The sequence below is a fragment of the Tupaia chinensis genome, unplaced genomic scaffold (genome assembly GCF_000334495.1).
Source record: "Tupaia chinensis unplaced genomic scaffold, TupChi_1.0 Scaffold000199_1, whole genome shotgun sequence".
Lineage (NCBI taxonomy): Eukaryota > Metazoa > Chordata > Mammalia > Scandentia > Tupaiidae > Tupaia > Tupaia belangeri.
This window is the reverse complement of record NW_006159674.1, coordinates 1595509-1622230: the sequence shown is the minus strand read 5'-3', so window position 1 is coordinate 1622230 and position 26722 is coordinate 1595509. Positions and strand designations below refer to the sequence as shown.

General features: G+C 40.4%; 1 protein-coding gene across 1 annotated transcript in view; it reads right to left on the bottom strand.

The window, feature by feature from the left end:
* Positions 1–26722, bottom strand: part of BICC1 (BicC family RNA binding protein 1) — a 333194-nt gene that overhangs the window by 173243 nt on the left and 133229 nt on the right. The window contains exon 4 of the mRNA XM_006147081.3: positions 24462–24508. Coding sequence (XP_006147143.1) covers positions 24462–24508 — 47 coding nt within the window. The remainder of the gene's footprint in view (positions 1–24461; positions 24509–26722) is intronic.

Below are 26722 nucleotides of genomic sequence, written 5' to 3'. Positions count from 1 at the left end.
GCATAATTTACAAAAATATTTTCCCATTCAGAGGGCTGTCAATTCAAACTAATTACTGTGTCTTTTGCCATGCAGAAACCTAATAGTGCCACTTTTGTACAGCCTAGAACACACCACACGTGGCTTTATCAGTGTTTCAGGGAAGACAGGCTGAGATCTACACCGAGCACAGCTCTGCTCTCTAACATCTTTCAAACTCAAGAAATAAGAGCACAGCAAGGGCTGGCAAGTGGTGTGGTGATTGCAGCACTGGATTCCCACATGACTGACTGTGGTTCAAGTCCAAGATCCGGCAGCTTGACAATCACAAAAATAAATACATAAATAAATGAATAAATGTTCTGAAAAAGGAAAAGCAACAGCAAGCAGCTGCTGTTGGTTTTCACTCTCCCCAAAAGAGCAGCAGTGCCTACCGTACTCTTCTCAGGATGCAGAAACCTCACGCTTCTTTCTAGGCATTCATCTTAATTAATACTTCTAAATACCAGCTTTAGAGTAGCTATTTACTATTTATCTAAGTGTGCAGAGCTGGCCTCTAAGAGCCCAGGCTGTTTTAGTCTCACTATAAATTTGCAGCAATGCAAGCTTTAACAACTTCAACAGCAACAAACAACTATTTGTTTTTCCATCACAATATATGATTCAATTTTAAATTCTTTTTATCCTGTAAACATGTGGCCATCAACCAATGCGTCAAATTATCAACATAGATGAGTTGCTATTTCTCAGTAAGAATCCTCTAAGTAGCCGACAATGTGAATGTCGTTATTGTCACTGAACTGTATGCTTAAAAAAATAGTTAAAATGGTAACATTCATGTTCTGTGTATTTTACCACAACAATAAGTTAAAAAAGAATCACTTAAAGGAAATTTTTTCTGTATAATCACATTGGTAAGCACATGGCCAACTCATCTTCTATTAGGAAGAATAGAAACTATTTGTTTGCTAATACACCAGTGATAAGCTTTGTTGTATAATTAGAACTTAAAACAACAAATGATCAGTCTCTTTAAGACTGATGGATACATGAAGATCCCAGGCATGAAGACGCCACCAGAACATTTCTCTTCAGCAGCAGTGGCAGCTTGAAACATGTTCGTCAACAGTGCTTGTTCAGGGCAAGCACAAAATCAACCTAGATGGCGCCAAACCATCCCCTAACCTCAGGAAGATGAACGTCTGTCTGAATCTGCAACAGGCCTAGAAAAATTCCGACCTGAAAGAAAGGGCACGACAGCAAAACCGCAATCCAAGTGTTGTCCTGATTTAAAAGGCAAACAAACCTCGAATCCGTCCAACACAGAACAGATAATGAGTAGCAGCCATCACATGACAGGGCTCTGCCTCATCATTTCCTGAGGTTCAGACTGCGGGGACTGTCTTAAGCCCCTCCTCCCTCCCACCACTTTGACTGTCTATCAAAAGAAATTATTTACCAACTGTCTTGACATCACAGGCAATGGAATAATACATTAAATAAGATGCTTCATTATTCTGGCTGAAGCCTAGTTCTAAGTAATGTATGATTTCTTCAAAGAACTGTAAAAAGAATGCCAATAAAGACAAGTAAAAAAAAAAACATTATACCCCTAATGGGCAAGATTTCTTAAATATGTTGGTCTCAATGAGAGGGCAAATAACTGCTTTTTGGAAATTGAAATGAATACTTAAGATAGCTTTTTATCTATTCAAAAGAAATCATTGAAATGTAGTTGTCTACCAAATTATTTTAGAGTCCTTTTTTTTACTTGATACAGTCATCCATTTAAGAAGCCCCACCCCATCTCTTTCTTTTATCACTGTATTATAATCAATAATTGTGTTGATTATTTCGCTGTACTTTGTATCATTTAATAACATTTCTGTTTGTTTCATAATTGGCAGAATCTATGTCAGAATTCTCCACCTTTGTCTTCCTGGCCTAACACAGTACAGGACACACACTGGTGGGGGGATTTTTTTTTTAATTGCACTAATGAGTGCATGCACTCATTAGAAAGAGACAGAGACAAAGAAAAGGGAAGAAAACATGTCCCCGATGGGGGATGGCCATGCTGCAATCCCTTCTCTTCTACCTCTTCAACCCATCAGTACCCTGGGCATATACGCATATACACTGGCATGTTTTTCAAACTGCCCGGGGTTGGGATTCAAACAGTGGTCAGCCATGTAGACTCTAGCTCCCTTTAAACAATAGGCTATGGGGCCTTCCCTCAAAAACATTTTAATGAGTAATTTATCATTTCAGTCATACATTTAACAAATACATGAAGAGTACCTTTATTCCATTGCTACAACCATCTTGAAATCTAACATGTCCATAAGCTAAATATAGAAGCTTTTTCAATGGCAGGGGTTTAAGAGGTCACATAAAAGAGAGAAGGATCTGCTTGGGCTTACTGGGTTGTCAAGAAAGTCCCAACACATTTTTGCATAGAAAAACATAGAAAAATATGTTGTGACTTTCTCAACAACTTCCTGTAACACCTTAAAATTTTACATATAAACAAGCCACAATATAATCTTCTTCTATATGGATAAAGATGAGTAATTACATATTACTCAGCACTTATACTGAGACCAGCAGATGGCATAATGATTACGTCACTAGGATCCTATGTAGTCGACCACGTTTCAAATCCCAGACCTGGCAGCTTAAAACTCATGCCGGGCGCGTGTGCATGCATGCCCAAAATCCTAAGAGGAGAATGGAGAGGAGACAGCAGTGCAGCCATTCTCCTTGGGGAGTGATTTCCCACTTTCTATCTCTCTGTCTCTCTGATCTCTCCAGCAAGCACACATGCCCTATAGCAAAAAATCTCTCTAGAAAAAAAAAAATGTAAGGGACCAGCAGTTGGCATAATGGTTATGTTGCTGGACTCTCATTTATTCAACCATGGTTTGAGTCCCGGACTCAGTGGCTTAAACTCACACCGGGCGCATGTGCGTGCATGCCCAAGATCCCAAGAGGAGAGTGAGAGAAAAGGGATTGTGGCATGGCCATCCCCCGGGTGGGGTGATTTCTTGCCTTCTGTCTCTGTCTCTCTCTGTCTTTCTGGCAAGCACACACGCCCTATAGAAAAAAACCTCTTCGAGAAAAGAAAAAATGTAAAACATTTATCTTGCCTAATCTACTAGATGTTGCTTCTGCCAGAAAAGGGAACATAAGATAATGTTGTCTTATGCCTAATGAAAAATTATCATTTCTTAAATGGTCCAAAATATGGTTAACAAAAGCTGGTTGTGAAGCTCAGGGAAAACTATGAACTCCTGGTTACACCCGACCCCCTTTCCCATGACCATATGGTGTTGTAGAAGGTTAACTTGGATTACTTTCAACAGCAAGCTCACCACTGAAGACTTTGCTGTTACCCTACTTCACTGGAAGGTTTAGGAAAATAAATACCTTGGTGAATGTAAAAGAGCTACATAACTCTCACAAGAAGAAAAAGAACATCTTCGAGCTGCTACTTGGATGCTATTTTGGTTTAACAGGGACACTTAATGTATGGATATGGATCTAAAAACATAGAAATTCATTTAGTTAGGTAGGAGGAATATTCAGAGGTCAATGGTGCATCAAGTTGACTACAATTACAACAATGGATTATATACTTGAAAGTTGCTAAGAGAGAAGATGTTTGTTTGTTTGTTTATAAGCCAGAGGGCAGGTGCACTCACCAGAAAGAGATAGGGAGAGGGAGAGAGCACCCTCAGTTGAGTATGGTCATACCACAATCTCCCCTCCATTTCTCCATCCTGTCAGGATTGTGGACAAGCACATCCACGCACCCAGTGTGTTTTATAAGCCACTGCAGGCCAGAATTTAAACTCCATAGTCAGCCGTGTAGGATCTGGCTCCCTTTACTACCAGGCCACAGATCAGTCCAAGAATTCATATGTTCCTTGGCTTGATTTAGCCATTTCACAATATATACCTGTATCTAAATATCATGTTGGGGGACCGGACAGCAGTATAACACTTAATGACCTACCTCCCTGACGACATGCTTGCCCAGGTTCCTGGGCTGACAGGGGCAGGGTGGATCATGGTACCAGGATCCTGTCTGGAGAGTAGACTGTCTCTGTCTCTCTGTCCCTCACTCATAAAACTTTTTTAAAAATCATGTTGTACACCATAAATACATACAACTTCTATCATTGAAAGAGACACGAGCAGAGACTGAGAACTACAAAGCTTCGGAGACGAATAGTACTCTAAAGACTCCCCCTCCCTTGATGAAGAAAGCCTCTGCTTTCTCTTCATGGAGGGGGGGGGGGGGTTCAATAACAAGCCATGACTCACTGCTATGAGTAGCCTCTAGGCATCCTTCCTCATTAGCCCCATGCCACAAAACCCAGAGGAGGCTGAGGTGACACACATGGCTCTTCAGGGGGGAAAAAAGGGACTTTCAAGGCTAACCCTTGGGTGACCCACGTGTTGACACACGTGCAGCAGCGGGACACAGGTCTGCATCTCAGAAACAGCAAGACCGAAAAGGAGGAAGAGTTGACGGGAAGAAGCCTGGGGCCGGAAAAGTGAAAAGAAGGCCAGAGTCAAATAAATGAGGCTTTTTTCTTTAAATTGCAGCTTGGGTTATTCCAACCCAGACCCACATTTAGAAAAGAATACACATATCCCACATTTCCTATCTGGCATTTTTTAGCCATTTTTTTAAAATGACCTCTTTAAAAAAAAAAAAAAAAAAAAAAAAATCTCCATAATTACTTACTGTAAGTACTGTTGTTTTCTGTAACACTGAAGACGTGAATAAGAAAACTCCTGGCTTACGGGCAGTTCTACACGGAACTGCTTCAATATTTCTGGAATGTAAGTTAAGGCCTAATAAGTCACTATTTCCAGCCCTGCTCTCTCCCGAGTGTTCTTCTAAACATCTCAACTTCAAAGTCAACAGATTCAAGTATATTCTTTTTTTTTTTTCTCTCCAAAGCAGCTCCCTTGATAGATGTCTGTCGTTCTCACATTAGAAACCTTGAAGGTGGGCCAGCCAGTGCAGGCTGGTTAAGGTGCCTGGATCCCACATGGCCAACTGAGTGGTTTGAGTCCCAGACCCAGAACTTGAAAAACACATGTTCAAACATGCCCAGTCTCAAGAGGAGAAGGGACTATGGAATGGCCATCCCCTAGGAAGGAAGGGGGCGATCTCCTACTTTCTCTCTCTTTTTGGCAAAAAGATACACCTACAATAAAACAAAACAAACAAAAAAGTGAAGTCATCCTTGGTATCTACAGTCTTCATTCCAGTTTCTTGATATATGTCCCTTTATCGTTCTTATCACCAAGTTCCCAGGGCTTTTTTGCCTCACTGGTGCTGTTTAGGTGGCTCTCCCTGACCACCACAGCCCTTAGACCCCCGATGCCCCCTGCTCTGCCATGTCTTAACAAATGCTCAGTGACACCACTGGCACCTAAATAGATTGTTGATTATGAGTAGAGGTACTTTGTTGGCAGACTCTGATTTTTATCCTGTCCTTGAAGAAGTCTAAAATGGTGACTTGAATTCAACACTCAATACAAGCACAGTGATAACGATGCACAGCTCCCACACCTGACACCAGTGGGCCAGTGAGCTGCAGAGTCCTTCTCAAAGAACTTTCATCATCTCAGGGTAAGAGGCTGCAGAGGTGCATGCAGAAAGAAAACTATGTGTGAGGAAGGAAGACAGTGCAGATCAGAACTGAAATGGCAATTCTTCTGGCTGAGATACAAAATATTCCTTGAGCCATAGTCAGAACTGGCAGCTCCAGTTGCTTGGATTTTCTTTTATCCCATTCTGCCAAGTCAAACAAAAATATGTTTGTATCCAAAATGAAAGTTCAGTTTGCCCTGATAAGCCCTTACGGGTAGCAAGCCTCATCCAGCCACAGCCTATCAGGCCCTGACAATTTTCCGTGTCATAACAACGGCCAACCTGTTCATTATGTGAGAAGTTACTGCCAGCACCACACCAAGGGGGGAAAAAGAAGAAGAAAAACTTACCACTACATGAAGGAAAAAAAAAAAAAACCCTTTTAATCTAAAATGCAAAATACATATTTGAATAAAATCAAGTCAACAAATGGAATCTTTTCCCCATGCAAGGATAAGAATGCAGTATCTCCACGCAAAAACTGCAATCACTCAACTCTGAACTTGAGCTGCTAGAAATATTATACAGCTGTGTGGTTTTTCCCAAGCAGACAAGTCCGGGAGCCTCATCCTGCGCTAACGCCCTGCAGCCTGCCCTCCATCTGGAAGAAGAAACTGAAGAATCTAACCATGACCTGCATTTGTTCAGTGCTTTACTGACTATACTGCATGTTGGCGTGCACTGTTTCAACTGATTTTAACACCAGTTCTATGAGGATTCCCTTTTGTAAGAGAACTGAGGCTCAGCTGGTGACTGCTGGGACTCAAACAGACCTCGTGGCCCCCAGTTCAGTATTCCCTGTAAGTCCTAATATCTCTTATTTGCTTCACTCAGTGGTCAGTTGAAGATGACAGGTGGCCATGAAAACAGAAGAGTGGCGGGAAGAAGACCAAACAGTGACACATGTATGTAGGAATGCACATCACAATCACCTCCAAACATTCCAGTTTTAAAAAGCTCCTTCTCAGGGCCACTTCAGACAGTAGCTCCCTAAGAACTTCCAACGCATCGTATGTGTGCTGTGTGTTGGGGGCTGTGGGAGCACAGGACCAGACACACTCTCTCTTACTGACTTAAGGAACAATATCTAATTTTCTGTATTTTCCCATTAGCAAGAAAGATGAATGTGAAATTTCTATTTTTCTTTTAAAAAATGTATTTTTAACAGATATAATCAGCGTAGGAAACAGAAGGGTAAACTGGGTTTCTTCCCCAGATGTCAACAATTATTAGGTAGTACTATCACTTAACTACTTCAATTCGCTAGTCCTTGTTTTCCTTGTCTATACACCAACCTAGGAAATGTCTAAGGTCCCTTCCAGTCCTACGATACCACTGATTCTAGGAAGTTAGTTAGCCCAGCCATACAGGTGGAGCAATTTGTGAGTTTCTGAATCTGAGTTCAGAAACTGTAACAGACTACTACTATATCAACTCAAAAGAACAGAACAACGCAGGAAAAGTTTTTTTCTCTCTTCTTTTTTTGTTTTATTTATTTATTTTTATATAGAGAGAGCTTGTGTGCTCATCAGAGACAGAGAGAAAGTGAGAGAACACACCCGGAAGGTGTGGGAGGAGGCCATGTCACAATCCCTTCTTCTTCAGTCTCCTCTCAGGATCTTGGGCATGGATTCTCACCTGCCTGGCCTTATTTCTCAAGCCACTAGTCCGGGGACTCAGACTGCACAGTGGGCCATGTGGGATCCAGTTGCCTTAACCACCATGCCATCTTATGGCCTGAAAATTGACTTTTTTTTTTTTAAGAATTACTTTATTTATCATCATCATTATATTTGTTTAATTTGACCAGAGAGAGATAGAAAGGGAAAGTAGGAAAGCAAACCTCCAGGTCCAGAACTCAAGCCATGGTGGCCACCATGCCACGTGCCAACCCCCAAAATTGACTTCTTAATAAAATTGAAAGTGATCCAGATATGTAAATATAATTATATAATGAAACAGGAACTGCCAACATGGGTTGGGCCAGCCCAGAGAACCCACCAAATAATGATCTTCAGCTACACAACTACTGGAAGGGATCAGAAATTCAAGGAAGACAAAGACTTTGTAGTTGAAGAGATATTTTCACATACAACCATTAAGGGATGATCATGGGGGCTAGACAGCGGTGTGATGGTAAAACACAACACTGTGAGGCAACCCACACGGGAAGGCTCCAGGTTCATATTCAGGGACCTTGCTGCAAACACTGGGCACATGCATGCCCATGATCTGGGGAAAGATGACCCTAGAGGTGGATCATGACATCAGCTGGGGGTGTATGCTTGCTCTCTCTCTCAGTCTCTCTCTCTTCTTGTGTGTGTGTGTGTGTGTGTGTGTGTGTGTCTATCTTGCTCATGGAAGAAAAATATAAACTTAAAAAAAGAAAGAAAGAATGGGGCAAGCAGGCAGCTTATGTCACTGGACTCCTATGTGGTTGACCACTGTTCGAGTCCCAGACCTGGTGGCTTGAAACATGCCAGACATAGGTGTACATGTGCCCAAAATCCTGAGAAGAGAATGGAGAAGAAAGGATTCTAGTGTGGTCATTCCCCACCCCACCCCCACCCCCGGGGTGACTTCTCACTTTCTGTCTGTCTCTCTAGAGAGCACACGCACCCTAGAGAGAAAATGTCAGAAGGAAAGAAAGAAGGGGAGAAGAGGGGGAGGAGGAAACAAACCACTGGTTGATGCAGGGAGGGACTGCATTGAATAGCAGTGGGAGAGAAAGGTAAACAGGAAGGAACAGATAGTAAGGACACTCAGCGCCAAAGGTGGACATTTAGCTTTACTCTGGAAACAGGGAAGATGCCAAACAGATTCTGATATGGATGTAAAATGATAACAGTGTGCTTTGGGAAAGAACTGTGTATCTTGAATTTATATTCTTACTCCTACCTTGAGTCTCACTGAGGAACTTTTTGAGAAAATGTCCTTAGTGTATCTACATCAACCCAGCCCTAACACAAAGCTTGGTCGGTGAGAAAAAGGAATTTCTAGATGATTCACGGATTATTTTATTCTGTAGATTAGAGTTTCTACCAAAGGAGGTAAAAAGGATTGCACCAAATTATATTGGGAAGTGCTACATAGTACATACTCCTGCAACAAATACATAAAATGTAAATAACTAATACATTAAAAACTTCATGTATTGGGTCATTGGCAAAGTCATGACACATTTTTTTATAGAAAAACAGAAAAATACGTCATGACTTTTCCAACAATCCAATCATTTTTTTGCAGAAGTTTTTGTCTTAGGGTGCGTGTGCTCACCAGAGACAGACAGAAATTGGGAGAGAGAAAGTGACAAATTGTCCCCCAGTGGGGGTGGCTACTCTGTAACCCCTTCTCTTCCATTCTCCTCCCGGGATCTTGGACACGCACACACACACACATACACACACACATGCCTAATGTGATTTTCAAGCCACCGAGTCCAAGACTCAAACCATGGTAGATCATGTGGGATTCCAACAACGTAACTGCTAGGCCATCTGCTGATCCCCTATGGAAACTGTTTTATATGATATTTATTAACATAGGAAAAACTAGTTTTTCACAATATATCTTCTCAAAATAATACCATGGACATTAAGTTTCAAGACAGTGAAATAGAACAAAAGTTAAACCCATCAGTAATAGTTAAACGCACTGACACAAGATATATATAATTCCTTCCCTTTTATCAGCAGTGAAGACCAAGGTGAATTCACAATTTCTCTTTGCACTTATTCATAATTCACAGCAATGGTTACCAACCTCATATGCATATTAAAGTCATCTTAGAAGCCTTTTAAAAAAATAGTAATGACTATCCATACCTTCACAACAATTTCATCAGAACCTCTACTTGGGACATCGATAGTTTTTTAAAACTCCTAAGACCAAGCTGCACCATAGGTTAAGAATATTGTTCTAGATTAAGAATTTATTGCTCAGGGCTGGCAAGTGGTGTGGTGGTGAAGGCACTGGACTTCCACATGGCCGACCATGGTTCGAGTCCTGGACCTGGAGGTTTGCTTTCTCACTCTCCTTCTCTCCCTTTCTCTCTGCCTCTCTGTGATCAAACTGAATAATAATAATAATAGTCATAGTTAATAAATAAATAAATAAAATGAAATAAATAGTTCAAAAAACATCTTTAAAGAATTTACTACTAGCTGAAATGCTTAATGGTAGAAGTAGAGAAAAGGAGAAGGGACCATGAATTCCAGTTAATAACTCAACTAGAAAATCCTCCTCTGAAAAATTGAGAATTGGCTATGTTTATTCTGCATATAATACTGGATCTCAAAAATTCTTGGCCTGCCCTCCTCTGTACTTATTCATCATTATACTGGTGGTTTAATGCTAATACAAGAGCATGCTAAGTTGATAGCCAATGATTTCTTTAAGGGAATCTTTAATTTTATACAAATAGAACCAAATTTTCTATTACTTGCCAAATTTGAATCATTTGTATTTATTTCTCAGAAGTCTTACTTTGATTTTCATAAAACACAGCCAGAAGTCAACTCCAAAGCCAAAACTTTCAACTGTTTCTCTGGAAAATATATTTTTTAAAACTGCCTAACACAGAAGGTTAAGAACTGAGTTAAATAATACCATTTTATAGCTATCATTCTGAACTTGGCAATCTTATTATCCAAAATGTAACAAAGATATCACACTGGATAAAAACTCATGTTTCAAAGCATAGTTAAATGTTAATCTCTCTGGGAAAGCATTTACTACCCAAGAAGATAGTAGGAAGAAAAAGATAATATATCCCTAAACCCAGCACTAATGAAGTCAGAGGCTACAAAGCAAACTGTATTGCAAAATATTTGGTCCTATAGGGTTTTTTTTTTTTTTTACCATCTTTGAGTAGATAACAAATATAAAAATATGATCTCCTAACTTTCACCTGGATGGATTCCAAGTCCTTCAACTCATCCTCTCAATCTTCTATTGAAGAATTTGTGAATAACTAGATGAAGTGATATCATGATACACATCACTTTCAATTCATCCGTCCTTAGCCATATGACAGAAATGATCTCTCCTGTTCCTTCTACCTTGCAAAGACACTCACGTGGTTCTTCTGCTGGAAATGCCTTTCCATTTTATCTTCATTAAGGCATTCAAGTCATGAAATCACAGATCTGAAGGACTTCTTAACCTCAAAGCCTTTCCTCATGTTACCCAACAAACTAATTATACTCTTTTTATCTATCCCTCAAAGCCCTACTCACACACTTTCTCTTCAGGGAAGCCTGCCTTGATTCCTCAGAGTAGGAAAAAAAAAATCAAGTCTTCTATTATAAGCTATCTATGTTTTCTATTATAAGCTCTTGCCACTCCTCTGGAATGTGACCCTCTTGAGGACAGGAGCCACAGGGCTGCCATTCCTTTACAGTCCTGCACCTGGCACAGTGTCTGACTCAGGGGGAGGCTGGGAAGTCTTTCACAGCCTTTTTAGCATGTCTGTGGAGTCTGCACACAATCACTTGCTCCAATCCCCCGCTCTTTTTTTAAGAGGTATTTGCCTTGGGACCCATGTGCTCACCAGAGAAAGACAGAGAGAAACAGTGAGAGGGGAAGTCAGAAATCACTCCCCAGGGGTGAGGGGGAAGGCCACACTGCAATTCCTTCTCCTCCACTCTCCTTCCTGGATCTTGGGCACGCATGCACAAGCGCCAGCCTGCGTTTCAAGCCACCAGGTCCAGGACTCAAATGGTGGTTGGCCATGTGGGAGTTCAGCAATGTAATCACTACACATCTGCGGGCCCCACTGTAATCCCTCTTTATAAACATCGTTTCCCTTCAGATTAAAAGTTCTTTGAAAGTCAAAAGTACTCCTTTGGTATTCCCATGGAACCTAGACGAAAGCTGTAGAGCTTCTGGATTCCCAGATTAAGAGGCAGCCTGTCATATCGTTAAGGTATGAAAAGGAACATAAAGTGATACTCAAGTGAGAAGAAACATCCATGTTCCAATTAAGCACTACAAAATATTATTTCTGTACTTTTCTTAATACTCCCTCTTGACATACTGACTGAAGCCAAGAAAAGCTTAGGCTCTCCAAATCCACCAGTCAGGGATACACCACAAGCTTCTTTTCCTGCAGCACTTCCTACTGACTTCATAGGAATTCAGACACTGTCCTATCACACTCCACAGGAAAATACACCAGGAAGAAGTGCCATTTCAGGAAACAGCTCCAGGGTCACATGGCGTGCTGGGTAAGGCACTGGATTCCCACATGGCCAACTGCAGTTCAGGTCCCAGACCCAGAGGCTTGAAAATCACAACAAATAAATAGGTGGATAAATAAATCTTTAAAGAACAAAAAAGAAAAGAAAATAGCTCCAAACGAAAGGAGCTTAAAACTTTCCTATTCACAGGGATTAAGGTTTCCTGGTAATTCCACAGTAAAGGGGCACATGGGAATTGAACCTGGGGTTTTTGGTTTTTTGTTTTTTCTTCTTCTTTCAAGAAAAGTAATCAACAGTGGACTGAAGAAAGAGAACATTTTCATCTCTGGCAAAATTCTCTCGTTCTCCACCTATCATCATTTCAACCGTTAAAAAACAAAACATGTGCATGATTAGATGGTCATCGAAAGTGGCAAAATACTAAATGCTGGGAGTCCAAAGAAAAGGCTGACACTTCTAGACCATTTGGATTTCACCAAGAAAAGAAAGAAAAAAGGAATGGAAAAAACAAAGATAATAAAATTTATTTTTCTACCACCTAAAATGCCAAAGATATCTCCTTTCAGGAAGGAATTTACATCCAAAGAAATTTAAAAAGAAAAGAAAAGCAAACAAACAAAAAAAACTGCAAAAGAGCTAGCTTTAGACAAGCCACAAACGCTAAACATACAAAATGAGAGAGAAGCATTCAGGATGTATAATAATTTAATTCAAGGATCATGTTACTTAGAAAGGCACAGAGTAACAAAGTGTTCTCCTTAACCATGATTAAGAAAAACAGAAAATATTGACATGCTGTACTAACCTGTCTGAATGTTGGCTGGCTATAAACTTCCAACAAAAAGTACAATATTGGTGAAAACAGTATTAACACCAATGGCCAAGCAGGAAGAGGGAATCCTGATAGGTAGGATAAAAGTCCCTAACAGCACCTTTTTTGAAAATAAGCAAGATAGAAGTTGCTTTTTCCCCCTAAGATTATTAACAGCAATGATCCTGTAATCCTCAAGTAACACCACAAATGAGTAGTAAAAAGAAACACCTTGAACAAGAATATTATTCCTATACAATACATACATTGCATATTGGTAGAGTGTGATCCACCATTTCAAAATACAAATGTGGGAGCTAGACATTTGGCACAACAACAAAACATGACAATGTGAGGCTGACCCATGTGGGGAGGTTGCCAGTCCATGTCCAGAGACCTCCCTGATTATGTCAGACATTGGCGTGCCCCTGCTCCCAGCTGGCTGAAGCTGGGGGTGCATAGTAGCATCGAGACCCTGTTGCAGTGCTGTCTCTTTGTCCCTGTTTCTCTCTCATTCATGAAATAAATAAACAAATCTTTTTAAAAAGAAAAGAAAAGAAAACACCCATGGTATTGCTAGGGCCAGGAGATGGCATAGCAGTTACATTGTAGGACTCCCACATGGCTCACCACAATTCAAGTCCTGGACCTGGTAGCTTGAAACTCATGCTAGGTGCAAGTGTGTGAGTGCCCAAGATCCTGGGAGGAGAAGGGATTGTGGCATGGCCATCCCCCAGGAGGATGATTTCTCACTTTCCCTCTCACTGATTCTGTCTTTATCTCTCTGGCGAGCACACACGCCCTAAGACAAAAACCTCTACACACACACACACACACACACACACACACCAAAAAAGAAAAAATAAATAAAAATTAAAAAAAAAAACATGGTATTGCTGCTAACTATGTATTAAAAATGAGAGATCTGGAGAAAAGTCCTGTGTCTTATTTAAACAGTATTCACTACTCCCCGTAAGATACAATTTAATTTGAGCCTCTTGTTGAGGGGTTAAATTACTCCACACAAACCAAATGTTACTGAAGCATGAGTGCATATACCCTCTGAAGAAAAGACACTTAGGCAAATATTCTAGAAACTGAATGCCTATTGTGTGTTTTTTGACTGTTTCTAGATTTGGGCCTTGTAGAGTTTCCTGAAAGGAAGGAGTCCCAAGAACGGCTATAGACAGAACTTGAGAAGCATCTCACACCATACCAGCTCTAGGCAGAGCACCTCCCATTCTAGGACATCTGCTGCCTTTTGGTCCAGGGTCCCTTGGGATGGCCTTCCCCCCATTGACTCACAGCCCCTTTACCCTCAGAACTCCAGTTTTCTAGCCCAAAGAGGTCATGCTGGCTTCTCCTTCCCCATTCTGCATCTTGACCTTCCCCGCCTGTTCCCACAGTCACTGTGAGTCTTAGTTCAATAATTCACTACACAAGCCTGGCTCGGGAGTTTCTAGAACCTGTCACTCAGGTCACGTTCCTGTGGCCACATCTTGGCCCAATCCCCTGTGGTCAGCAGATCTGGGAAGCAGAATCAGGTGGTGCAAAACAAGACCTGCTCCTCTCCTTCCTCAGGTGGGAAGGCAGGAACCATAATCATGTCAACCGTAAAGAAGTAACACTCAAGAGGGTTAGCCCCTGGCATGGTGGTTAAGGCAGGTGGATCTTACATGACCCAGGCCCAGCAGTTTAAGAAATATGCCAGGCACACATATGTGTATACCCGAAAATTCCCAAAAGGAGAAAGAAACAGAAGAGAAGAGATTGTGGCATGGCCATCTCCAATGGAGGAGATGCTTTCTCCCTTTCTCCCTTTCTCTCTCTCTCTCCCTCTCCCTTTCTCTCTATCTTCCTCCAGCAAGTGCATGCACCCTCTTACAAGTAAAACAAAACAAAACAAAAAAAAAAAAGAACTACTCAGAGACAAAAGCAAGGAGAGTTAAATTAGCTAAATGAGATGAATTCTAAAGCAACATATTCGGTCTAAAACTTGCTAACACATGAAGTAAAAAAAAAAAAAAAAGACTATTCTTTAAAAAACAGAATCTGAAACTGGAAGGAAGGATTGATTTGTGTGAGAACAGCAAATCATTACTGTAAGTCTCCTAGACAGAATTTAAAATAGTAAAATATCAGAGGTACAAGCGTAGAACAACCAATGTTAATGTGATTTTGAAGTCTGACTGTTTTAACAAAACACAAGACTATAAAATCTAGATCATTTATTTTACTGTATTAATTTGCCTTTACCCTTTTGGTCAGAGGCAAATTTATATCGTAAAATACTCCCTTAAATATGTCACCACGGCCCTAATTCCAAGCCCATCTTAGCAAAACTTGCAACTTTAAGTAGGACTTTTCTCACAATAGAAGCACTGCCACCAAAGAGGGCACCATGATACTGCCGATTTAGAGAAAAGCATTTCTCTTTTATTAACAACTTCAAGTATACAGTTGAAGAAACACTATTAAAGTCCTAGCTACCACCAACTGGCTATCCATATTGGGGGACAAAAACCAGTTCTAAGACCATTTTATGTAATAGTCAGCAACATCTTTGTCTAGAAGAAGGTGACACCACCACATCCATCTTTCAATTGTATTGATTCTTATGCAAACCCATTTTAAATCGGGAAAGCTTCCAGTCTCTTATTAAATGTCACTTGAGTCAGACTAAACGGCACTGCAGCAGTCCATCACCTTATGGACCATCACGGTGGCTGAGTCCCTCCCCCAGGTAACCTGAGTAATGAAGGAAAATCACACAGGAGACCTCACATCACGTCAGTGTCTAAACCATGTGAAATCTTTAAGAGTAATGAATGCTTCCCACGCCTTCATACTCTGGCCACTGCATCTGCCTCATGGATTCCAAGCTAAGTGTCAGGTCAAGAGCTTAGACTGAGCTCAGATGCACATGTGAGCTATGTTGATGGAGGTCTTTACCTGCCAGTCTGAAATCGGGAAGTATACTGGATACCTAGCAATGACAGCCAACGTTTAATCTTCAGTTGAGTTACAAAGGGCAAAGAATGTCATTTCTACCTTTCTGTAGCCAGTTCAACAGTGCCTGAAGCTTATAATCATTCTCAGGTGTTTCTGAGTCAGACCAATACTCCAGATACCATGGCCTCCCTATAATTGTACTGGTCAGGTTGTATCTAAAACTCTGGACCCAGCCATTGTAGCCACTTTTACAATGAGACTTTGGTCTTGCTACAAAACATGATGAGAATGGTAAAGCTCTGGAAACTAAGTCATAGGATAAAGAAGAAATTAAATATCTTTAGGCTGAATTTTAAAAGGTACAGAGTAAAAACTATCTGCAAAAATCTTTATACCTTCAAATGGCATAACAAAGGCAAATAGATGGAAAAAACTGGAGAAGGGGATGAACATTTTCTAAGTCTCTAAAAACTTAGCACTACCTAACAATGATCCGCCATGTATACATCTAAGGCCCACTTTGTCTTAATAGCTGTTTTAGGTGGTTCTGAACAAATGTCAGTACTTGACAGGAAGAATGAACAGCTTTTTAGGCTACTTTTACAAAAAAAAAATTGCATGTTTTATAAAGGGGCAACAATTTATAAATCCATTGGCAACCTCAAGTTATTTCAGCCATTATTCTCTTTGCCCTGTAGGACAGTAGTAAGAACAAACAAACAAACAAACAAACATCCCTTAAATGGAATTTTCCATGTTACTACACCCTGGGTGCACTGCAAATCAGTAATCCAGAATCCCGCCTTGTGACTCTTTCAACAAAATCTATTTTTATTAACTCAGTTCATTTTCTATATCATCTAATGCTTTGAGCTTAGAAGAGGTCATTATAATGACTAAATTTTCCTTTTTTTTTTTTTTTGAGAGGTTTATGCTATAGGGCATGTGCACTTGCTGCAAAACAGAGAGACACAGAGATGGAAAGTGAGAAATCACCCCCGCCCCAAAGGGGATGGCCATGCCATGATCCCTTCTCCTCCATTCTCCTCTCAGGATCTTGGGTAGGCATGCACATGCAACTGGCATGAGTTTAAGCCACTGGGTCCAGGACTCAAACCGTGGTCAACTACATGGAGTCCAGCGACATAACCATTACGCCAACTACTGGTCCTAATTTTCATTATATCTTGATCTACAATTATTTGCCTAAGAAAATTATAATATAAATTAGGTTACATTCATTATAATTAAAGCATACACTTTCAAAGAATTCCAAGGCCAACCAGTGGTGAGGCAGTTAAGGCAGCTTGATCCCACATGGCTGACTGTGTGGTTCAAGTCCCCATTCAATGGCTTGTGTAATACGCTAGAAGTGTGCACATGCATGTCCAAATACCCTGAAAGGGGGATAAATGGAGGAAAATAGATTACAACATGACCATGGGGGTAGCTTCTTATTGTGTGTGTGTGTGAATGATGAGTAAGTCACTTAGTCTTTTTTACTAAATCTTTTCTTACTTTTTTTTTTTTGAGAATTTTTTTGCTATATATTTTTGCATGCGTTCACCAGAGAGACAAAGACAGACAGAGAGAAAGCAAGAAATCCCCCCCACAGAGGATGGCCACTCCACAATCTCTTCTCCTCTGTTCTCCTCTCTGGATTTTGGGCACACATGCACACACACCTTGCGTGAGTTTTAAGCCACAAGGCCCGGGACTCGGACTGCAGTCAACTGCATGGGCATCCATTACATAACCATTATACTATCTGTTGGTCCTTCTCACTAACTCTTAACTATTAGACTTGTGAGGAAGACAAAGAGAAAAATCAAAAGATGCAAAAATTGAATTGATTCTTACTCTTCACTATATATACATATTTGTAAATCTGTGATTTATATAAATGTATTACTTCTTAAAACAAATACTAAAGGTAGAGCTTTAAAATATCCTAATTTTATTTAAATCAAATTTGACTTTTCTTCATACATGCCAGAAGGTGTATATACTCACCAGACAGAGGTGAGGGAGGCAAGGAAGACGAGAGGGAGAAAAGGGAGGAAGGAGGAAGAGAGGAGGTATTCCCCAATGGGGCTCAGTCATGTACAATCCTTTTTCCACCATTACTCCACCCTGGCAGGATTTGGGGCATAAATGCACACATGCCTGGGGTGTTTCTCAAGCCATCAGGGCCAGAACTCAAATTATGATTGGCTATGTGAGATCTGGCTCTCTTAACCACTAGGCTACAGGGCCAAACACAATTAAGCTTTTTTTATGTTTAAGCATAAGAACTCACTCAGCATTATAAAAAGTACATACATGGGCATAGTTCATTGAACTGACTTTTAAATAATTAAACCAAAGCTTATTTTGTTACTAAGAAATACAATCCATTCAACAGACACAAACTAATGGCCAGTGGAGAAAACAGAAGCAATTTATCATCTCTGCTGCCCTCCAGTCAAAGGATCCAAAGAGATTCTACCTAACGCCTCTGCACATGCTCATGTTGAGCCACAGAAGGAGCCAAATATTGCTCCCACCAATATTCCCAAGAAGATGACACTTGCTACTTTCCATCTCAAAATGCCAGAAGTGGAGAGTTTCAGAATGATAAAAATATACCATATAAGCCACCAGTCTCTCAGGTATGTTGATCTTACTGATACCTCTTGTGGCAAGCCAAATAAATATCCAATGTACTTTAAAAGTAGTAAAATGCCCTTACACTTAAAATACATGATGCATACTTTAAGGAGAAATACTGCACACAGCCCAATGCAATGGAACGCCTGGCTTTCAGTAATTATGATGCTGACTGGATTCTGTCTTCCTCAGCTCTTAGGATTACGGATCTCTAAAGCATTTCACTTTGATGAGTCACATCTGTAATACAATCGCTGTACCCATTCCCACCTCACATACTGTAACACATTTTCCCCTCCAAGATCTGGCCATCGTCATTTCACAAGAGGAAAAAAATAAATAAATAACTGATTAAAAGGAAGCAAGACAGACAGTGAGTAAGTCATGAACAACTGCCCAAAGAACTGGGGGGAAAAAAAGCTCCGAAAGATTGTTTCCATGTGTCTCAATTAGAAAGCTGCCATTGAGAATAGATAAAAAACTAGAGAGAAAACTGATAAGGTGATATCCATGCTCTCCCTTCATGAGTTTGAGCCAAAGAATAGAATGTATATATAATAACTGGAAACGCTGCAGTTTCAACATAGAAAAACACTTGAGATATATCCCACACCAACAGCTTAATTTGCAGTCCCTCCAACCAATCATAGAATATCAAAAATTACTTTAGATGTACTTTTCATACACATAAAAAGGTCTAAGAGTATATAAATACAGTAGTTTTCTTTCACAGTAGGGTTATAGATCACTTTTCTCTCTTTTTGCATGTCAAATTGTATTCATTCTAGACAATTTAGAAATTACTTATGATAAGAAATTTATTACAAATGACTAGGTGGTTGAAATCTATATGTCAAATTGAATACTAAAATGTGATAACAGTTTTAGTATAGTTTTTATAGTATCATTTTCTAATTATAGTATTTTTCCACCTAAACAACCATTTCCTCGTCTGTTATAGGTTCAGCTGTGTTCTCTAAAACATTCACATGTTGAAGTCCTCAAACCCCCAAAACTTCAGAATGTGATCTTATTCAGAAACAGAGTCATGGCATAATAATGAGATGAGTCCATCTCAGAGTCGAGTGGGTCACTAATCCAATACAATTGGTGCTCCTGTAAAAGAGGGAACGTGGGACGCAGAGAAGCACATGCAGGGAGAACGTGAAGAAGACAAGGATCAGGGCGATCCTTCTTTAGCAAAGGTCAACCAAAAATCACCAGCAAACCTCCAGAAGCTAGAATAAGGTCATGAAACAGATTCTCTCTCACAGCTCAGAAGGAACCAACCTTGCTTACACCTTGATCTTGGACTTTCAGCATCCAGAACTGTGAGACGATAAATTTCTCATGGGTAGTCCATCTAATCCACAGTGTGAAAACCTTAATAAACTAATACAAAAGGCTTCAGCGTATACCACATAAAGACATTATATTCTGAGAAGAGATTTTTTTCCCATCAATCTGGCTTTTGGTAAGTAGTGCTTATTTAAAAAAAAAAAAAAAAAAAAAAATCAGTGTTTCTCCATTGCTCCCTTCCCTCATGACTACAGCTAGGTGAATGCACACGACTAAGTTTTCTCCAGTATGGGGCAAGAGGAGATGGTATATGTCACACCCGCGCCTAGGCCTCATAGCCCCAACATGCCTCTCCACCCTTATTTTCACCACCTCTCACATGAAAATCCAGAGCAATGAAGGCTATGTCTTTAGGAGGGCCTGACTAGGTCACAGATGGAAAGTGGGTCTATGACTACATGCATGCTCGCACTTTCCCTCTCTCTTTGTCTCTTTCTCTCCCTTTGCCACTGGTGAGCCTTTGTACCTTACAGCAATTTTTTTTTTCGTAAAATTTCATCAGAAAAATTTCATTAAAAATGCATATTATGAGGACCAGCAGATACTGATTATGTCGCTGGACTCCCACGTAATCGACCACAGTTTGACTCCCAGACCTGGTGGCTTAAAACTCATACCAGGCACATGAGTGTACATGCATGCCTGGTGATTTCTCACTCTCTGTCTCTCTATCTCTCTCTGCCTCTCCAGCTAGCACACACCCTATAGCAAAAATCTCTCTTAAAAAATGCATATTATGGGGCCAGGAGTGGCATAGTGGTTAAGGTGGTAGACTGCAGTTCAAGTCCTGCACCTGGCAGCTTGAAACTCATGCTGGGCATGTGTGCATGCATGTCCAGTATCCTGAGAGGAGGAAAAGGGACTGTGGCATGGCCATCCCCCCTGGGTGTGAGTTCTCACTTTCTGTCTCTCTGTCTGTCTCTGTCTCTCTGGCGAGCACATATGCCCTATAGCAAACATCTCTCTTTTAAAATAAAAATATGAAAAAAATGTTGCATGGATTTCAAATTTTTGTGCACCAACTTAAACTTATACCTTGATTCCATTTCTCCATAAACTTTTTGATATCCTCTTGTACTGCTGGGTTTCACTACTGTAGCATCTTATCCTTTCAACCCAACAGAATGTCATGGAAATGAAACATATCAAACACAGGTGGTCAAACAGAATACAGAAAACCAGGTTGATCTCCAGAAGACAAAATAATGTCGAATTCTATGAATAAGTTTATGTGTATAGTAAACTGAATGACTACTATAGCTTCAGATTTGAGATGATATATTTAACAATTTTACCATCTGTTTACTGAAATGTAAACTCTGTGGAAAGCTATCAATTCTTATTCTAAATCTGCAAATTTAATTTTTTTAATTCAAAAACTTTAATGAAGATAATTAGTATAACATATTATTATACTTTTACATTTATAGTTATAGTAACAAAAAATAAAGCAACATATAAAAGTCTCAGACTCATCCTCTAATCCCCACCATAGAAAGAGCCACTATGAAGTGGGTAGATATGTTTCTAGACTTAGGAAATGCTTTTAAAATAATTAGGGTATGAGACCAGCAGCTGGTGTAATGGCTTTGTTGCTGAACTCCCATGTAGTCGATCATGGTTCAAGTTCCAGACCCGGTGGCTTAAACCCACACCAGGCGCATGTGCATGCGTGCCCAAGATCCCGAGAAGAGAATGGAGGAGAAGGGATTGCAACGTGGTTATCTCCCCTGGAGGGGGGGAGGGTGATTTCTTGCTTTCTGTCTCTCTGTCTCTCTCTGGCTTTCTGGCGAGTGCACATGCCCTATAGCAAAAATCTCTCCAAAAAAATAAATAAATAAAATAATTAGGGTAATTAAACTTTTTTTTTAATGTACTCACCAGGCAGAGAGGGAAAGGAGAAAGTAAGAAGCCTCCCTTCAGTGGGCCAAATCCTTTTCCCTCTATTTCCCCTTTCTATCAGGATTTTGAGCACCCATGCACATGTGTGCAGTGTGTTTTTTGGGGGGTTTGCAGAGGTTTGTCCTAGGGCACATGCACTAGCCAGAAAGACAGAGACAGAAACAGAGAAATCATCCCCAGGGGGGATGGCCACGCCACAATCCTTCTCCTCCATTCTCCTCTCAGGATCTTGGGCATGTACACACATGAGCCCAGCGTGAGTTTAAGCCACCAGGTCTGGGACTCAAACCACGTTCAACTCTGTGGGAGTCCAGCAACGTAACCATTATGCCATCTGCTAGTCCCTGTGCAGTGTGTTTTTCATGTCTCCAGTGTCCCATAGCTGAGACTCGAACCACAGTCAGTCATTGGGATCTGGCTCCCTACACATAGCACTTAACCACTGTGCTACAGGAGCAGCAAAGGCAAATTTCAAATGCAGCTCAAGAGGTTTAATATATGCATGTCAGGCATATCCCACAATCAAAACCAAAAAACTTCCCAATAAGAAGCATACAGATCCTGCTCTTTCCCACTATACAAGATGGCAGGTGAAAAAGCTGCAAAGCAGGATACTAAGGAGAAGAAACCTGAAGCCAAGAAGGCTGATGCCAGTGGCAAGGTTAAAAAGGGTGACCCCAAAGCTAAAAATCCCAAGAAGGAGAAGCCCCATTGCAGGTGAAATCTGGTCCTAGTCCAGGGCATTGGCAGATACTTCCGGTCTGCCATGTATTCCAGGAAAGCCATGTATAAAGAGGAAATACTCAGCCACCAAATCCAGGATCGAAAAGAAAAAGAACTAGAAGGTTCTTGTGACTGTCACAAAACCAGTTGGTGGAGACAAGAATGGTGGTACCCGGGTGGTTAAACTGCACAAAATGTCTAGATATTTTCCTACTGAAGATGTGCCTCGAAAGCTGTTGAGCCATGACAAAAAAAAAACCTTCAGTCAGCAGGTAAGAAAGCTGCGAGCTAGCATCACTCCCGGGGCCATTCTGATCATCCTCACTGAACACCACAGAGGCAAGAGAGTGGTTTTCCTGAAGCAGCTGAGCAGTGGCTTGCTACTTATAACTGGACCACTGGTTCTCGATCGAGTTCCACTGCGTAGAACACACCAGAAATTTGTCATTGCCACCTCCACGAAAATTGATAATAGCAAAGTAAAAATCCCAAAGCACCTTACCAATGCTTACTTCAAGAAAAAGAAACTACGGAAGCCCAGACACCAGGAAAGTGAGATCTTCAACACAGAGAAGGAGAAATACAAGATTTCTGAGAAGTGCAAGATTGATCAGAAAGCTGGGGACTCACAAATTTTACCAAAAATCAAAGCTGTTCCTCAGCTCCAGGGCTACCTGCCATCTGTGTTTGCCCTTACAAATGGAGTTTATCCACACGAATTGGTGCTCTAATTTATTTTTTGCCAAGAAACTAATTAAATAACTGTGTGTGTGTGTGTGTGTGTGTGTGTGTGTGTGTGTGTGTATACACACACACATATATATAAAAGAAGCATACAGATCCTTCATACTTGCCTTACTTTGAGAGGAAAAAATGATTTTTCCAAAGATGCTAATGAGTAGCGCATGGCCTATTTCTTGCTCTTAAATGTTTCCCAAATGCCATTAAATGACACTAGAATACATATGAGTGAACAAAAGTTCCTGTAGGACAATTCAATACTTCATTCTACTGCAGGTGAACTAGAATGTCTACTTCTGTCTGGTCAAAACATCACAAATGACTCATTTGCGATTTGGGATGTTAGATTTTTACTAAGTTACAGGATTTTTTCCAGGATGGATATCCAAATCCTATATAGACACAGGTCTATCAAGAAGACACCTTCTACTGAACTAAAGAAAAAAAAGGAAGAGATGAAAATTACTGCCATTTAGTTATTCAGAGACCTCATTAACCTGCGACCAACTAAGTCATCTATGATTCCAAGTCACAGTTGGTGGGATGCACACATGTTCCTAGATTAGAACATGTGTTTCCATTTAAACTGCTGGAATATACATAAGGCTCTATAAAAAGTGATAAATATTAGCAAATCTTCAAAGAATGAAAGTCTCTATGATTACATACACCATGTTTTGATTCAGCCTTTGAAATGTCTGAATCACACAAAGCTGAGGTCTGCTTTTTACATCTATCTGTGAGTTAAAAAAAACAATGAAGGGGAAAAAGAACATTCCACAGATAGATAGCGTCTATTTGTACCACCATAAACAACCAATCCAAGGCTAATTCATTTCTGCCATTTGTCTTCTCTTTTCTTTCCCTTGTTGGCAAGCCTACCTTTGCTCTAGGCAGGCAAATCTAAAATGCCCAGGTATTGAGTACATGTTGGGTATTAGCCAGTATCTGATAATGCCAAGCAGGGGCTTCAAGGTTAGGACATAAACTTCAACAGCACGAACCTAAAGCATGGGTGGGAAGCTGGAGACCTGGACTATTCTATTTGGCCAACACAGCATTTTTTTTTAATTATTTAAATTGCTTCAGGAAAGATGCCCCATACAAGGAAAGTACTTGACCCCACATGACAGCGTACCTCAGCTTGCCCAATGAGTCCCTCATGTGTCATGTGCCTGCCAAATGCCTGAAGTATGAATGCCAGATGAATTCTTCTACCTCTGAGTCTTCTTACATTCTGCTTCCCTGTCTTCAAGCAAAAACTTGGATTTGCTTAGGAAGGAGTCTTCTGAGAATGGCTAAGCCCCATACAACATCCCCTCCCTTTCCTCACTTGTATGAATGTTCTCAGATAAATTATTAAAATCTATTCCCTACCATATGGAAGGAGAGTTTTCAGGGGCGTTTAGAGTAGCTATTGAGACAGTGAAGTTTCCCTTTATAACCAAGGTAAGAGTAAAAAGTAGCTTACCTTTTGAAAAAAGTCTTCCCCACTTCTGCCTTTTCCTTCTGCAGCAGCTGTAAATAAAAATGAACACATTTAAATAGCTTATCTTTTCAATTTATGTATTTTAAAACTGTCAAATACAATGTATAAGAACACAAAGGTAAGCAGGTGCCATCCTTGCCCACCCACAGCTTATTTTAGAAGTTCTAGGAGAGAAAGTTAATAAAGAAGAAAACACAAATTCAATCAATTACACATCATTAGATTAATTACAGTCCTTTCTCTGAAAGCCTCACAAATCTCTATTTGCACACTTAGACAAAAGTAAGCTTGTCCTTTCACAGTGAAGAACGAATGCAACTAAAGGAATTCTTCTCCATAATCAATTCCAGACATAAGGTTGTTCTGTCAACAAGTGGCCCATCCAACCCAGCTTACTTCTGAGCTGTTCCAGTTTTATGCTTTGCAATGACTATATAAAATCTACTTGGCTTTCAGATGGCATGGTATTCCACTTTAATCCACTTCTCCATTTGCATATACAAAGAGTAGGACAAAACGACATGGAAGTTAAACAGTAAGGAGGAATGTCTTTGCCAACAATAAAACTTCAAGTGAGGTTATCAAAAAGGTCATTGAATTTGAGTATCATTTATGTATCTAAATGGAAGCCTATAAATACAGGGCAAAACCAGTTCTCTATGTTCAAAGTCTTGTGACTCTATGAACATTCTGTACTCCTTTCAGGTAAGTAATAGGAATTTTGACTAAAAGGAGAGATGGAACAAAGAGCAAATAGCATCTAGCCTCAGAATGCATCTTCCCGAAGGCAGACACCAATGGGACTCTGATCCAAGCGCAGGACAGAACAATAGTGGTGACTGAGGAAACAACCCCATGACCAGGACAAAGAAAGAAGCTGGAGCAAGAACTCCCAGAAAGTGAAGTCCAGAAGACCAGGGCAAACAAAATAGCTGCTGGGCAAGACCACAGAGGGGCAGTGTGTGCACATGCGTGCCCATTCAGAACACTTGCAAAATAATTAAAGATTCAGCAAGCGTGGCAGGTCATTCACTTAGAATTATATGTGTCACTTGGCAAATACTACTTGTCACTGGACAAGTACCTACTATGACATTCTCTTCATTGGAAGATTCAATATTCAAAGAAATTCTCTCCACCCTCGATGAAATAGTATGTATTAAAATTTAAATTGTTTCCACCAACTTAAATTTCACAATTAAATATAAGACACCTTTTCCAGTAATGCATGTCTTTTTAGCAATACCTTTTTCTCTAAACACAGCAAGCAGAGTCCATGTCTCTGTAATCAAGGACAATTTTAAGGAAACACATAAAAACAAGAGTTAAAAGAAATAAAGAATAAAAAGCTGTACTCTAATATATGGTAGGTTGAATAATGGCCCCTTCAAAGACGCTCATGTCATGATCCTTGAACTTGTGACTATGTCTCATTACATAGCAAAAGAGATTTTTGCAGAAGTGACTCAGTTAAGGATCTTGAGATCAGAAGAGTACCATGAATTATCAAGACAGGCCCAATGTAATCATGTCCTTTTAAGAAGGAAGTAGGAGGGCCAAAGTACAAGAAGGTGACGTGACGTGGGAAGACAGAGGGAGAAAGGCATATGAATGCAAAAGCAAAGATCTCAGAAGAGAAAGACTGAAAGATGCTACACTGCTTGCTATGAACATGAAGAAAGGGGCCACAAGTCAAAGGGTGTAGGTGACCTCTAAGAGCTAGAGAGGTCAAAGAAATGGATTGTCCCCTCCAACCTCCCAGAAGGAACATGGCCCTCCTAAAACCTTGATTCCACCCTAGGGGAGCCCATTTCAGACCTTTAACCTTCAGAATGGTAACATAAAAAATATATATTGTTTTGGGACCAGCAGTTAGTGTAAGGCTATGTCGCTGGACTCCCATGTAGTCAACCGCGGTTCACATCCTGCACCCGGTGGCTTAAAACTCACGCCTGGCGCGTGTGCGTGCATGCCCAAGACCCCAAGAGGAGAATGGAGGAGAAAGGATTGTAGTGTGGCAATCCCCCCTGGGGGGTGATTTCTCGCTTTCTGTCTCTCTGTCTTTCTCTGTCTGTCTGCAGAGCACATGTGCCCTATAGCAAAAACCTCTCCAAAAAAAATAAATAAACATATATGTGGTTTTAAGTTACTATAAGATGATAATTAGTTATAGCAGGAAAAAAATCTAATCTAATAACTTCCTCACTTTACATTTTCTGACACAAATTCCATACCATTAACAG